The sequence below is a fragment of the Oncorhynchus mykiss genome, chromosome 19 (assembly GCF_057628025.1).
Source record: "Oncorhynchus mykiss isolate SJ-2025 chromosome 19, ASM5762802v1, whole genome shotgun sequence".
Classification (NCBI taxonomy): Eukaryota; Metazoa; Chordata; class Actinopteri; order Salmoniformes; family Salmonidae; genus Oncorhynchus; species Oncorhynchus mykiss.
The window spans coordinates 6,425,001-6,440,000 of NC_143040.1; the positions used below are offsets into that span (position 1 = coordinate 6,425,001).

Below are 15,000 nucleotides of genomic sequence, written 5' to 3' on the forward strand. Positions count from 1 at the left end.
GACGAGTTGAGTTTTTACCAAAAAGTTATATTTTGGTTTCATCTGACCATATGACATTCTCCCAATCTTTCAAGATAGGGCTGCTTCATTTTGTCTGTCATAGTTGAAGTGTACCTCTGATGAAAATTACAGGCCTCTCTCATATTTTTAAGTGGGAGAACTTGCACAATCTGGTGGCTGACTAAATACTTTTTTGCCCCACTTGTATACTAGTTTAGTTACATGAACTAGTTTAGTTACATTTACTAGTTTAGTTGGAACCAGTTGATCCTAGTCATTATCCCTTCATTATCCCTTCCATTGCTATTGTGTTCATTAGTACGCTAACAGTGACCTTTCACCTTGTGGAACGCTAACGAGATGACCTCTGTCCTCCTCTCCTCTGTAGATAGTGGGTAATATAATCCATACACTGAATCACCTCCCTCCGTCTCGTCCCACACTCCTCCGTCTCTGCTTTCTCGTCCTCCCTTCCTCCTCTAGATTGTGTGTGATATCTGTCATAGATCTACTCTGTCTGCTGGGCTTGACCTCTCCCCCCCCCTCCTCTCTCTCTCTCTCTCTCTCTCTCTCTCTCTCTCTCTCTCTGTCTCTCTCTATCTCTCCCATATCTCCTCTCCTCTCCTCTCTCTCTATCTCCTCCTCTCTCTATCTCTCTCTATCTCTCCCTCCTCCTCCTCTATCTCTCTCTCTCCTCTCTCTCTCCTCCTCCTCTATCTTTCCTTCCTCTCCTCTCTCCTCTCTCTCTCCTCCTCCTCTCTCTCTCCTTCTCTCTCTCTCTCCCTCCCTCCTCCCTCTCTCTCTCTCCCTTCTCTCTCTCTCTCCTCCTCTCTCTCTCCCTCCTCTCTCTCTCTCTCTCCTCCTCTAGATCGTGGGTGATTGGTGCCATAGCTCTCCTCTGTCTGTTGGGTCTGACCTGGGCGTTTGGTCTGATGTACATCAATGAGAGCACAGTGATCATGGCCTACCTGTTCACCATCTTCAACTCCCTACAGGGCATGTTCATATTCATCTTCCATGTATGTATATACATACACACACACACATACACACACACACACACACACACACACACACTCTCCCACTCACACACACACACTCTCTCTAATACACACTCTCACTCTCTCTCTCTCTCACACACACACACACACACACACACACACTCCCACCACCATATGCATTCCAAGCTGATACTTAGTCCATTGTATAAACATGAGGGTGTTGCCTCTAGCTGTACATGTGGTGTCAAATACAATAATGTGCTGTATGTTGTCTGACATGGTTCTGTTGTCTGACATGGTTCTGTTGTCTGACATGGTTCTGTTGTCTGACATGGGTTTGTCTGTCTAACATGGTTCTGTTGTCTGACATGGGTTCTGTTGTCTGACATGGGTTTGTTGTCTGACATGGTTCTGTGTTCTGACATGGTTCTGTTGTCTGACATGGTTCTGTTGTCTGACATGGTTCTGTGTTCTGACATGGTTCTGTTGTCTGACATGGTTCTGTTGCCTGACATGGTTCTGTTGTCTGACATGGTTCTGTTGCCTGACATGGTTCTGTTGTCTGACATGGTTCTGTTGTCTGACATGGGTTCTGTTGTCTGACATGGTTCTGTTGTCTGACATGGTTCTGTTGTCTGACATGGGTTCTGTTGTCTGACATGGTTCTGTTGTCTGACATGGGTTCTGTTGTCTGACATGGGTTCTGTTGTCTGACATGGTTCTGTGTTCTGACATGGTTCTGTTGTCTGACATGGTTCTGTTGTCTGACATGGTTCTGTGTTCTGACATGGTTCTGTGTTCCGACATGGTTCTGTTGTCTGACATGGTTCTGTTGTCTGACATGGTTCTGTTGCCTGACATGGTTCTGTTGTCTGACATGGTTCTGTTGTCTGACATGGGTTCTGTTGTCTGACATGGTTCTGTTGTCTGACATGGGTTTGGTTGTTCAACATGGTTCTGTGTTCTGACATGGTTCTGTTGTCTGACATGGTTCTGTTGTCTACATGGTTGGTGTTTCTACATGGTTCTGTTGTCTGACATGGTTCTGTTGTCTGACATGGGTTTGGTTGTTTATGTGGTTCTGTTGTCTGACATGGGTTCTGTTGTCTGACATGGTTCTGTTGTCTGACATGGTTCTGTTGTCTGACATGGTTCTGTTGTCTGACATGGTTCTGTTGTCTGACATGGTTCTGTGTTCTGACATGTTGTTGGATGTTACTCTACCGGACACCTTCAGCAGGCTCACACATCACCAATACTCAGAAAGAGTTGTCCAACAAATGCCGAACACAATCCAGTATTATTCTCCCACACACATCTACTGTTGACGGACCAGAGTGAGTTAGGGGGGGGGGGTTAGATGGTTGATAGCTAGAGGAGGAAGAGTGGGATGGAGGACAGACTAGAGTGGGTTGGGGGGGGGGGGGGGGGTTAGATGGCTGATAGCTAGAGGAGGAAGAGTGGGATGGAGGACGGACCAGAGTGAGTTGGGGGGGGGGGGGGTTAGATGGCTGATAGCTAGAGGAGGAAGAGTGGGATGAAGGACGGACTAGAGTGGGTTGGGGGGGGGGGGGTTAGATGGCTCATAGCTAGAGGAGGAAGAGTGGGATGGAGAGGACGGACCAGAGTGAGTTGGGGGGGGGGGGGGGGGGGTTAGACTAGAGGAGGAAGAGTGGGATGGAGGTCGGACGAGAGTGAGTTGGGGGGGGGGGGGGGTTGGATGGCTGATAGCTAGAGGAGGAAGAGTGGGTTGGGAGGATCAACTAGAGTGAGTTGGGGGGGGGGGGGGTAGATGGTTGATAGCTAGAGGAGGAAGAGTGGGATGCTATCAACTAGAGTGAGTTGGGGGGGGGGGGGGGGGTAGATGGTTGATAGCTAGAGGAGGAAGAGTGGGATGGAGGACAGACCATAGTGGGTTGGGGGGGGGGGGGTTAGATGGTTGATAGCTAGAGGAGGAGAAGTGGGATGGAGGACAGACCATAGTGGGTTGGGGCGGGGGGGGGGGTAGATGGTTGAAAGCTAGAGGAGGAAGAGTGGATGGAGGACAGACCATAGTGGGTTGGGGGCGATGGTTGATAGCTAGAGGAGGAAGAGTGGGATGGAGGACAGACCATAGTGGGTTGGGGGGGGGGTTAGATGGTTGATAGCTAGAGGAGGAAGAGTGGTATGGAGGACAGACCATAGTGGGTTGGGCGGGGGGTAGATGGTTGAAAGCTAGGAGGAAGAGTGGGATGGAGGACAGACCATAGTGGGTTGGGGGGGGTTAGATGGTCTAGAGCCAGGAGGAGGAGTGGGATGGAGGACAGACCATAGTGGGTTGGGGGGGGGAGTGGTTAGATGGTTGATAGCTAGAGGAGGAAGAGTGGGATGGGAGGACAGACCATAGTGGGTTGGGGCGGGGGGTAGATGGTTGATAGCTAGAGGAGGAAGAGTGGGATGGAGGACAGACCATAGTGGGTTGGGGGGTTTGGGTTAGATGGTTGATAGCTAGAGGAGGAAGAGTGGGATAGAGGACAGACCATAGTGGGTTGGGGGGGGGGGTTAGATGGTTGATAGCTAGAGGAGGAGGAGTGGGATGGAGGACAGACCATAGTGGGTTGGGGGGGGAGTGGTTAGATGGTTGATAGCTAGAGGAGGAAGAGTAGGATGGAGGACAGACCATAGTGGGTTGGGGGGGGGGTAGATGGTTGATAGCTAGAGGAGGAAGAGTGGGATGGAGGACAGACCATAGTGGGTTGGGGGGGGGTGTTAAAGACCTTGATAGCTAGAGGAGGAAGAGTGGGATGGAGGACGGACCATAGTGGGTTGGGGGGGGGGAGTGGTTAGATGGTTGATAGCTAGAGGAGGAAGAGTGGAATGGAGGACAGACCATAGTGGGTTGGGGGGGGGGGGGTTAGATGGTTGATAGCTAGAGGAGGAAGAGTGGGATGGAGGACAGACCATAGTGGGTTGGGGCGGGGGGTAGATGGTTGAAAGCTAGAGGAGGAAGAGTGGGATGGAGGACAGACTATAGTGGGTTAGGGGGGGGGGTTAGATGGTTGATAGCTAGAGGAGGAAGAGTGGGATGGAGGACAGACCATAGTGGGTTGGGGCTGGGGGGGTAGATGGTTGAAAGCTAGAGGAGGAAGAGTGGGATGGAGGACAGACCATAGTGGGTTGGGGGGGGTTAGATGGTTGATAGCTAGAGGAGGAAGAGTGGGATGGAGGACAGACCATAGTGGTGTTGGGGCGGGGGGGTAGATGGTTGAAAGCTAGAGGAGGAGAGGTGGGATGGAGGACAGACCATAGTTGGTTGGGGGGGGGGGGGTGGTTAGTTGGATGATAGCTAGAGGAGGAAGAGTGGGATGGAGGACAGACCACAGTGGGTTGGGGGGGGTTAGATGGTTGATAGCTAGAGGAGGAAGAGTGGGATGGAGGACAGACTATAGTGGGTTAGGGGGGGGGTAGATGGTTGATAGCTAGAGGAGGAAGAGTGGGATGGAAGGACAGACTATAGTGGGTTAGGGGGGGGGGTAGATGGTTGATAGCTAGAGGAGGAAGAGTGGGATGGAGGACAGACCATAGTGGGTTGGGGGGGGGTTAGATGGTTGATAGCTAGAGGAGGAAGAGTGGGATGGAGGACGGACCATAGTGGGTTGGGGGGGGGGGGGGAGTGGTTAGATGGTTGATAGCTAGAGGAGGAAGAGTGGGATGGAGGACAGACCATAGTGGGTTGGGGGGGGGGGGGGTTAGATGGTTGATAGCTAGAGGAGGAAGAGTGGGATGGAGGACAGACCATAGTGGGTTGGGGCGGGGGGGGTAGATGGTTGAAAGCTAGAGGAGGAAGAGTGGGATGGAGGACAGACTATAGTGGGTTGGGGGGGGGGGGTTAGATGGCTTGATAGCTAGAGGAGGAAGAGTGGGATGGAGGACAGACCATAGTGGGTTGGGGCGGGGGGAAGTACTGGTCAAAGCTAGAGGAGGAAGAGTGGGATGGAGGACAGACCATAGTGGGTTGGGGGGGGGAGTGGTTAGTTGGTTGATAGCTAGAGGAGGAAGAGTGGGATGGAGGACAGACTATAGTGGGTTAGGGGGGGGGGGGGGGTTAGATGGTTGATAGCCAGAGGAGGAAGAGTGGGATGGAGGACAGACCATAGTGGGTTGGGGGGGGGGGGGGGGATTAGATGGTTGATAGCTAGAGGAGGAGGAGTGGGATGGAGGACAGACCATAGTGGGTTGGGGGGGGGGGTTAGATGGTTGATAGCTAGAGGAGGAAGTGTGGGATGGAGGATGGACCAGAGTGGGTAGGGGGGGGGTTAGATGGTTGAAAGCTAGAGGAGGAAGAGTGGGATGGAGGACAGACCATAGTGGGTTGGGGGGGGGGTTAGATGGTTGATAGCTAGGAGGAAGAGTGGGATGAAGGACAGACTAGAGTGGGTTGGGGGGGGGGTTTAGATGGTTGATAGCTAGAGGAGGAAGAGTGGGATGGAGGACAGACCATAGTGGGTTGGGGGGGGGTTAGATGGTTGATAGCTAGAGGAGGAGGAGTGGGATGGAGGACAGACCATAGTGGGTTGGGGGGGTTAGATGGTTGATAGCTAGAGGAGGAGGAGTGGAATGGAGGACAGACCATAGTGGGTTGGGGGGGTTAGATGGTTGATAGCTAGAGGAGGAGGAGTGGAATGGAGGACAGACCATAGTGGGTTGGGGGGGGGTTTAGATGGTTGATAGCTAGAGGAGGAGGAGTGGAATGGAGGACAGACCATAGTGGGTTGGGGGGGTTAGATGGTTGATAGCTAGAGGAGGAGGAGTGGAATGGAGGACAGACCATAGTGGGTTGGGGGGGGGGGGGGGGGGGGGGTTAGATGGTTGATAGCTAGAGGAGGAAGAGTGGAGTGGAGGACAGACCATAGTGGGTTGGGGGGGGGGGGGTTAGATGGTTATAGCTAGAGGAGGAGGAGTGGGATGGAGGACAGACCATAGTGGGTTAGGGGGATTAGATGGTTCTCAACGCCTACATTAATATAGGCAGGCTAACACATCAGAAATAGTAAAATGTGAAATGCCTAAACACCTCCCACACGCTTCACAGTTGACAGAACAGATGATGTGAGATGAATCAACCTGTTAATACTCTGTCTGGCTTTTCACCCACAGACACGCTATTGTTCTAGGGTCCTCAGGGCGTCTGTGTGTGTGTGTGTGTGTGTGTGTCTGTGTGTGTGTGTGTGTGTGTTTGTGTGTGTGTGTGTGTGTGTGTGTGTGTGTGTGTGTGTGTGTGTGTGTGTGTGTGTGTGTGTGTGTGTGTGTGTCGGGTCATGAGATCAAAGTAGCTATCTAGGGGAAGACTCATACAATGTTGAGGTTTTCCTTGGCAAAGCCCTCTCAATCTCCCTAGAGACCCTAGAGGCAATGTTCACACACACACACACACACACACAATCCACCACACACACACACAGCAGTCCAAAGTCAACATCTTCCTAACACACTTGTACTCCTTCCTAACACACTTGTATCCTTCCTAACACACCTGTATCCTAACACACCTGTATCCTTCCTAACACACTTGTATCTTTCCTAACACACCTGTATCCTTCCTAACACACCTGTATCCTTCCTAACACACCTGTATCCTTCCTAACACACCTGTTTCCTTCCTAACATACCTGTATCCTTCCTAACACACATGTATCCTTCCTAACACACCTGTTCCTTCCTAACATACCTATATCCTTCCTAACACACCTGTTTCCTTCCTAACACACCTGTATCCTTCCTAACACACCTGTTTCCCTCCATAACACTGCTGTATCCTTCCTAACACACCTGTATCCTTCCTAACACACCTGTATCCTTCCTAACACACCTGTATCCTTCCTAACACACCTGTATCCTTCCTAACACACCTGTTTCCCTCCATAACACAGCTGTATCCTTCCTAACACCTGTATCCTTCCTAACACACCTGTTTCCCTCCATAACACCGCTGTGTGTCCCTGTCTCCCCTCTCCAGGTGCGTAAGGAGTATGGGAAGTGTTTGCGTTCCCATTGCTGCAGTGGTAAGAGTGTAGAGACCTCCATCTCGTCCTCTGGAAAGAACCACACCACGTCTCGAACCCCAGGGCGATACTCCACGGGGTCGCAGGTCATCTTGCCTGCCTGTACACCTGGAGGCTACTCCACAGAAGACTCCCAGGTGAGACCAGGTCCAGCACACCTTAGACTAACCTACAGTACAATCAGATTCAGCTTTAACTCTGACTTCTGATTCTAGAAGTCTTGGAATGTTATCTTGGAAAGTCACCTTGGAAAGTCACCTTTTATCCCCTGTCTCTCTCTCTACCTTCCCCCTTCCTTCTCTCCTCCCCTCTTTCCCTCCCTCCCCCCTTCCTTCTCTCCTTCCCTTCATCCCCCTTCCTTCTCTCCCTCCCTCTCCTCTCCTCCACTCTTCTTCTCTCCTCCCTCTCCTTTCCTCCCCTCTTCCCTGCCTCCCTCCTCTCTCCTTCCCTCGCCTCCCCTCTTCCCTCCCTCCCCCTTCCTTCTCTCCTTCCCTCTCCTCCCTCCTTCCCTCTCCTCCCCTCTTCCCTCCCTCCCTCCCTCCCTCCCTCCCCCTTCCTTCCCTCCTTCCCTCTCCTCCCCTCTTCTCTCCCTCCCTCCCTCCCTCCCTCCCCCTCCTTCTCTCCTTCCCTCTCCTCCCCTCTTCCCTCCCCCCCCTTCCTTCTCTCCCTCCCCCATTCATCCCTCCCTCCCTCGCTCCCCCATTCATCCCTCCATCAGAGTCGTATCAGGAGGATGTGGAACGATACAGTGAGGAAACAGGAGTCATCCTTTATGACAGGAGACATCAACAGCTCAGCCACACTCAACAGAGGTAACCAAGGATGCTACTACCTATTCAGTATGACAATAATACTGTTATTTATAATGCGCTGACAGAGTAAAGAGAAGTTTATATAAGTATTATATAAGTTCCTGTTAATGCAATCGTAGCCCACTGCTGATGTCACTTCCTCTATGAAGGACAGAAGAGAGGAGGTCTTTGGCATGGCCCACTACACTAAGACTGGCCCACTACACTAAGACTGGCCCACTGCACTAAGACTGGCCCACTACACTAAGACTGGCCCACTGCACTAAGACTGGCCCACTACACTAAGACTGGCCCACTGCACTAAGACTGGCCCACTACACTAAGACTGGCCCACTGCACTAAGACTGGTCCACTACACTAAGACTGGCCCACTACACTAAGACTGGCCCACAACACTAAGCCTGGCCCACTACACTCAGACTGGCCCACTACACTCAGACTGGCCCAGTACACTAAGACTGGCCCACTACACTAAGACTGGCCCAGTACACTAAGACTGGCCTACTGCACTCAGACTGGCCACTACACTAAGACTGGCCCAGTACACTAAGACTGGCCCACTACACTAAGACTGGCCCACTACACTAAGACTGGCCCACTGCACTAAGACTGGCCCACTGCACTAAGACTGGCCCACTACACTAAGACTGGCCCACTACACTAAGACTGGCCCACTGCACTAAGACTGGCCCACTACACTAAGACTGGCCCACTACACTAAGACTGGCCCACTAAGTGTGTGAAGACTGGCCAACTACACTAAGACTGGCCCACTATTCCCTATAACTGGGGCAGATGGCTAGTTATTCCAGTTATTTATTCCCTATAACTGGGGCAGATGGCTAGTTATTCCAGTTATTTATTCCATGTGACTGGAGCAGATGGCTAGTTATTCCAGTTATTTATTCCCTGTAACTGGGGCAGATGGCTAGTTATTCCAGTTATTTATTCCATGTGACTGGAGCAGATGGCTAGTTATTCCAGTTATTTATTCCCTGTAACTGGGGCAGATGGCTAGTTATTCCAGTTATTTATTCCATGTGACTGTATAATGGAGCACCAGTGCCACCACCTATTGAAACAGATGACTCTTCATCTTATTCCTCCTAGTCTGACCAGTCTGACCAGTCTAACCAGTCTGACCTGTCTGACCAGTCTGACCAGTCTGACCAGTCTGACCAGTCTAACCAGTCTGACCTGTCTGACCAGTCTGACCAGTCTGACCAGTCTAACCAGTCTGACCAGTCTGACCTGTCTGACCAGTCTGACCAGTCTAACCAGTCTGACCTGTCTGACCAGTCTGACCTGTCTGACCAGTCTGACCAGTCTGACCAGTCTGACCTGTCTGACCTGTCTAACCAGTCTGACCCAGTCTGACCAGTCTAACCAGTCTGACCTGTCTGACCAGTCTGACCAGTCTGACCAGTGCTGACCAGTCTAACCAATCTGACCAGTCTGACCAGTCTGACCAGTCTGACCAGTCTGACCAGTCTGACCAGTCTAACCAATCTGACCAGTCTGACCAGTCTGACCAGTCTGACCAGTCTGACCTGTCTAACCAGTCTAACCAGTCTGACCAGTCTGACCAGTCTAACCTGTCTAACCAGTCTAACCAGTCTAACCTGTCTGACCAGTCTAACCTGTCTAACCAGTCTAACCAGTCTAACCTGTCTGACCAGTCTAACCTGTCTAACCAGTCTAACCAGTCTGACCAGTCTAAACAGTCTGACCAGTCTAACCAGTCTGACCAGTCTAACCAGTCTGACCAGTCTGACCAGTCCAACCAATCTGACCAGTCTACCAGTCTAACCAATCTGACCAGTCTAAATAGTCTAACCAGTCTGACCAGTCTGACCAGTCTAACCAGTCTGACCAGTCTGACCAGTCTAACCTGTCTAACTAGTCTAACCAGTCTAACCTGTCTGACCAGTCTGACCAGTCTAACCTGTCTAACCAGTCTAACCAGTCTAACCAGTCTGACCAGTCTGACCAGTCTAACCTGTCTAACCAGTCTAACCAGTCTGACCAGTCTAACCTGTCTAACCAGTCTAACCAGTCTGACCAGTCTAAACAGTCTGACCAGTCTAACCAGTCTGACTAGTCTAACCAGTCTGACCAGTCTGACCAGTCCAACCAATCTGACCAGTCTACCAGTCTAACCAATCTGACCAGTCTAAATAGTCTGACCAGTCTAACCAGTCTGACCAGTCTGATCAGTCTAACCAGTCTGACCAGTCTGACCAGTCTAACCAGTCTGACCAGTCTAACCAGTCTAACCAGTCTGACCAGTCTACCAGTGTAACCAGTCTGACCAGTGTGACCAGTCTGACTAGTCTAACCAGTCTGACCAGTCTAACCAGTCTGACCAGTCTGACCAGTCTGACCAGTCTAACCAGTCTGACCAGTCTAACCAGTCTAACCAGTCTGACCAGTCTACCAGTGTAACCAGTCTGACCAGTGTGACCAGTCTGACTAGTCTAACCAGTCTGACCAGTCTAACCAGTCTGACCAGTCTGACCAGTGTGACCAGTCTGACCAGTCTAACCAGTCTGACCAGTCTAACCAGTCTGACCAGTCTGACCAGTCTAACCAGTCTACCAGTCTGACCAGTCTAACCAGTCTACCAGTCTGACCAGTCTAACCAGTCTAACCAGTCTGACCAGTCTAACCAGTGTGACCAGTCTGACCAGTCTGACCAGTCTGACCAGTCTGACCAGTCTGATCAGTCTGACCAGTCTAACCAGTCTAACCAGTCTGACCAGTCTAACCAGTCTAACCAGTCTAACCAGTCTGACCAGTCTAACCAGTCTGACCAGTGGTCTTTCTATATTTGTTTTGTATCTATATCTGTGTTTTTACATGGACATTGATTGATTGATTGATTGATTGATTGATCTTTAAGCTACAACAAAATATAAATAACATATATTTTTCCAAACGGATCCAATCGGTTACGGCTTCAAACACACCGACAGCGTCATGACATTCTGGTACACCGGAATGACATTCATTCGCCTCGCAGTGCGTTTCGCCTCGCAGTGCGTTTCGCCTCGCAGTGCGTTCGCCTCGCAGTGCGTTCGGTGGGTTGTGTACCTTGTACTGTGTGCGCTGACGACCTGACAGAAACGGTAGCAGGAGGTGAATGTTGAACGGTTGTTTACACACATACCCAGATGATGCTGTGTACTAGTTTGAGCAATGAAGCTGCCGGCGTGTTGGAAGCGTTAGTTAGTTTTACACCCGTTACTGAAATGGTTGTTTCCAGTTTAAATGGCTTTACAATCTCCTCACAATGGTTCCAGCCCTGACAGTCATTATGAATGCAGGATATTGGGATATTTCCTAACTCTGGCTGGGATTCAGTCATTATGAAAGCAGGATATTGGGATATTTCCTAACCCTGGCTGGGTTCAGTCATTATGAATGCAGGATATTGGGATATTTCCTAACCCTGGCTGGGTTCAGTCATTATGAATGCAGGATATTGGGATATTTCCTAACTCTGGCTGGGATTCAGTCATTATGAAAGCAGGATATTGGGATATTTCCTAACTCTGGCTGGGATTCAGTCATTATGAAAGCAGGATATTGGGATATTTCCTAACCCTGGCTGGGTTCAGTCATTATGAAAGCAGGATATTGGGATATTTCCTAACTCTGGCTGGGATTCCAATAGGAATTACAAGTCACTCTGTGATTCAGCATAATGTGACATGCAGGTAGGGTTGCAAATTATCCTGTAACTTTCCCACATTTCACAGTTTTTCCAGAAATCCTGTTTGGAAAATTCAGAGTAACGGGAGGGAATAAGCAGGAAATCCTTGGGAAATGTACCATAACAATCCTACTTGCCGGACCTGATGTGTCCCGTAAACCATGAGTTTGAGACCACTGAATTATGGTGTGAGCTAGGCCTCAAGACAAGGTCTTATGAGATACATTATGTAGTGTAACGGCATCTCAGTGCTAGAGGCGTCACTACAGTACCTGGTTCGAATCCAGGCTGTATCACAACCGGCCGTGATTGGGTGTCCCATAGAGCGGCGCACAATTGGCCCACCGCCGTCCGGGTTTGGCCTGGTGTAGGCCGTCATTGTAAATAATAATTTGTTCTTAACAGACTTGCCTAGTTAAATAAAAGTTAAATAAAATAAAAATAAAACGTAAGAGTTTAAGACAATACCTAGGATGTAACTTGGTGAAGGTCACAGGACTGAACATGAACAAATGCAAAGACCATGTCTCTGACTAACACATACAGTCATGGGGTGGTTACTCTACAATTCACTAGAGAAAGGCTGCAGGAATGACTGGCAAGCTTATGTCTGTCTGGGGTGTTCACTTCAACCGTGTTTGCCTGATTGATTTACATGTCTTCTCTGTCTCTTCCTTTCATGCTCTCTCTCACACCCCCTCTATCACTACACTCCTCTCTTTCTCTCTCTCTCTCTCTCTCTCTCTCTCTCTCTCTCTCTCTCTCTCTCTGTGTCTCTCTCTGTCTCTCTCTCTCTCTCTCTCTCTCTGTCTCTCTTTCTCGCCCTGTCTCTATATATCTCTTTCTTGCCCTCTCTCTCCCTCTCTCTGTCTCTCTCTCTGTCTCTCTGTCTCTCTCTCTGTCTCTCTCTGTCTCTCTCTCTCTCTCTGCCTCTCTGTCTCTCTCTATCTGTCTCTCTCTGTCTCTGCCTCCACTAGGAGCGATGGCTAATCATCTGTTAACTAATACTCTCCTTCATCCCCATGGTTCTAACCATCGTTATAACTCTCTGCTGGGGGACACCAACCACCAAGCAGTCTGTAACAACCCCAGCGTGGCTGGCATGTACGGCACACAAGGTGTGACACACACATTCCTATGTATAACCTATGATCCCTATTTCCCACTTCATTTTAATGATTGTTCTTTTTGTGAAGAAGTTTGATCACTTTTGATCACTTCCTGCACTTTATTGTTTGGAGTTATTGTTTCACTGGACTTGCAAATGATCACATTCTTATTGACCCTTGACCCCTGGACTGTGCAAATGCATTTCACTTTTCACATTTTTTTTTTACAAATATATAATTGATTTTGATGGGTCCTTGATTCTAAAAATGGCCGCCACTGCTCATGATTCTGTCTGCATGCCTGTGAAAATGACTCCCAGATGAGACCAACCAATCATGGTGTGAGACATCACCGGCCTGTCCCATTGGTCATTGGTCTCAAAACACATACGTTTTAACTTAAGTTATTTAGTTCACCTTTTAGATTTATGACCTAAACGTGTAAGTTATCAGTCTCAGATTCAACATAAACATTAACGAATCATCTGGGATCTATGAGTGCTTGTGCTGTTTGGTGGGATTCTCTGTCTGTTTTATGAGCTATGAATGCTCTATGAATGCTCTATGAGTGGTTTATGAATGCTCTATGAATGCTCAATGAGTGCTCTTTGAGTGCTCTTTGAGTGCTCTATGAATGCTCTATGAGTGCTCTATGAATGCTCTATGAATGCTCTATGAGTGCTCTATGAATACTTTATGAATGCTATATGGGTGCTCTATGAATGCTCTATGAATGCTCAATGAGTGCTCTATGAATGCTCTATGAGTGCTCTATGAAGGCTATATGAGCGCTCTATGAATGCTATATGAGCGCTCTATGAATGCTCTATGAGTGCTCTATGAGTGCTCTATGAATACTTTATGAATGCTATATGGGTGCTCTATGAGTGCTCTATGAATGCTCTATGAATGCTCAATGAGTGCTCTATGAATGCTCTATGAGTGCTCTATGAAGGCTATATGAGCACTCTATGAATGCTATATGAGCGCTCTATGAATGCTCTATGAGTGCTCTATGAGTGCTCTATGAATGCTCTATGAATGCTATATGAGCGCTCTATGAATGCTCTATGAGTGCTCTATGAGTGCTCTATGAATACTTTATGAATGCTCTATGAATGCTTTATGAGTGCTCTATGAATGCTCTATGAGTGCTCTATGAATGCTCTATGAATGCTCAATGAGTGCTCTATGAATGCTCTATGAGAGCTCTATCAATGCTATATGAGCGCTCTATGAATGCTATATGAGCGCTCTATGAGTGCTCTATGAATGCTCTATGAGTGCTCTATGAGTGCTCTATGAATGCTCTATGAATGCTCTATGAGTGCTCTATGAATGCTATATGAGCGCTCTATGAATGCTCTATGAGTGCTCTATGAGTGCTCTATGAATGCTCTATGAGTGCTCTATGAATGCTCTATGAATGCTCTACGAATGCTCTACGAATGCTCTGTGTGTTTTGTGTTGTTGTGTTATGCTTTTCGTCTGGTAAAGGTTTTTGCGCTTGCCGTATTGCATCATCTGTTTTCAGCGTTTTACGTGGGTTCTGTTCATTTGTGTTGTTAGTATGTGACAGTGTTGTACTGTGGGAGAAGTTGGATTGATCCTGAAGACAGACCATGTGAACCGTTCAGTTTGTAACCAAACACAGTAGACTGGGTGCTGAAGACGAGGCCTACTACTAAACACGATACCATTCCTTGTGTGTTTAGTCCTTTCTCCATACACACTGTTTTTGTATCTATCTGTGTCTGTCTTTACTCACGGTTTTGTGTTTCTCTCTGTTTCTCTCTCACGCTGTCCAATAGCCCCCTACAGAGACACAAGTAATCACCTTTACTACACCGAACATCTGATATCAACCTACCACTATGGATGTCAAATACGCTTACAAATACCTAGCTATTTACTACACCGAACAATATTTACTACACCGAACAATATTTACTATACCGAACAATATTTACTATACCGAACAATATTTACTACACCGAACAATATTTACTACACCGAACAATATTCACTACACCGAACAATATTTACTACACCGAACACCGAACAATATTTACTATACCGAACAATATTTACTATACCGAACAATATTTACTACACCGAACACCGAACAATATTTACTATACCGAACAATATTTACTATACCGAACAATATTTACTACACCGAACACCGAACAATATTTACTACACCGAACATTGCTTAACATTGTTTCTTCTAATAATTGCGTTTGTTTACCGTTTTCCACAGAGGGAATCCTAAACAACGCGCGAGACACCGGCGTCATGGATACGCTCCCTCTCAACGGT

At 48.5% G+C, this 15,000-nt stretch overlaps 1 protein-coding gene across 1 annotated transcript in view; it reads left to right on the plus strand.

The window, feature by feature from the left end:
• Positions 1-15,000, plus strand: part of LOC110516808 (adhesion G protein-coupled receptor L3) — a 361,807-nt gene that overhangs the window by 344,536 nt on the left and 2,271 nt on the right. The window contains 6 exon segments of the mRNA XM_090211801.1: positions 869-1,019; positions 6,871-7,179; positions 7,761-7,854; positions 12,547-12,687; positions 14,490-14,507; positions 14,942-15,000. The exon segment at positions 14,942-15,000 is cut by the window's right edge and continues 2,271 nt beyond it. Of these exon segments, the coding sequence (XP_090067927.1) occupies positions 869-1,019; positions 6,871-7,179; positions 7,761-7,854; positions 12,547-12,687; positions 14,490-14,507; positions 14,942-15,000 (772 nt within the window).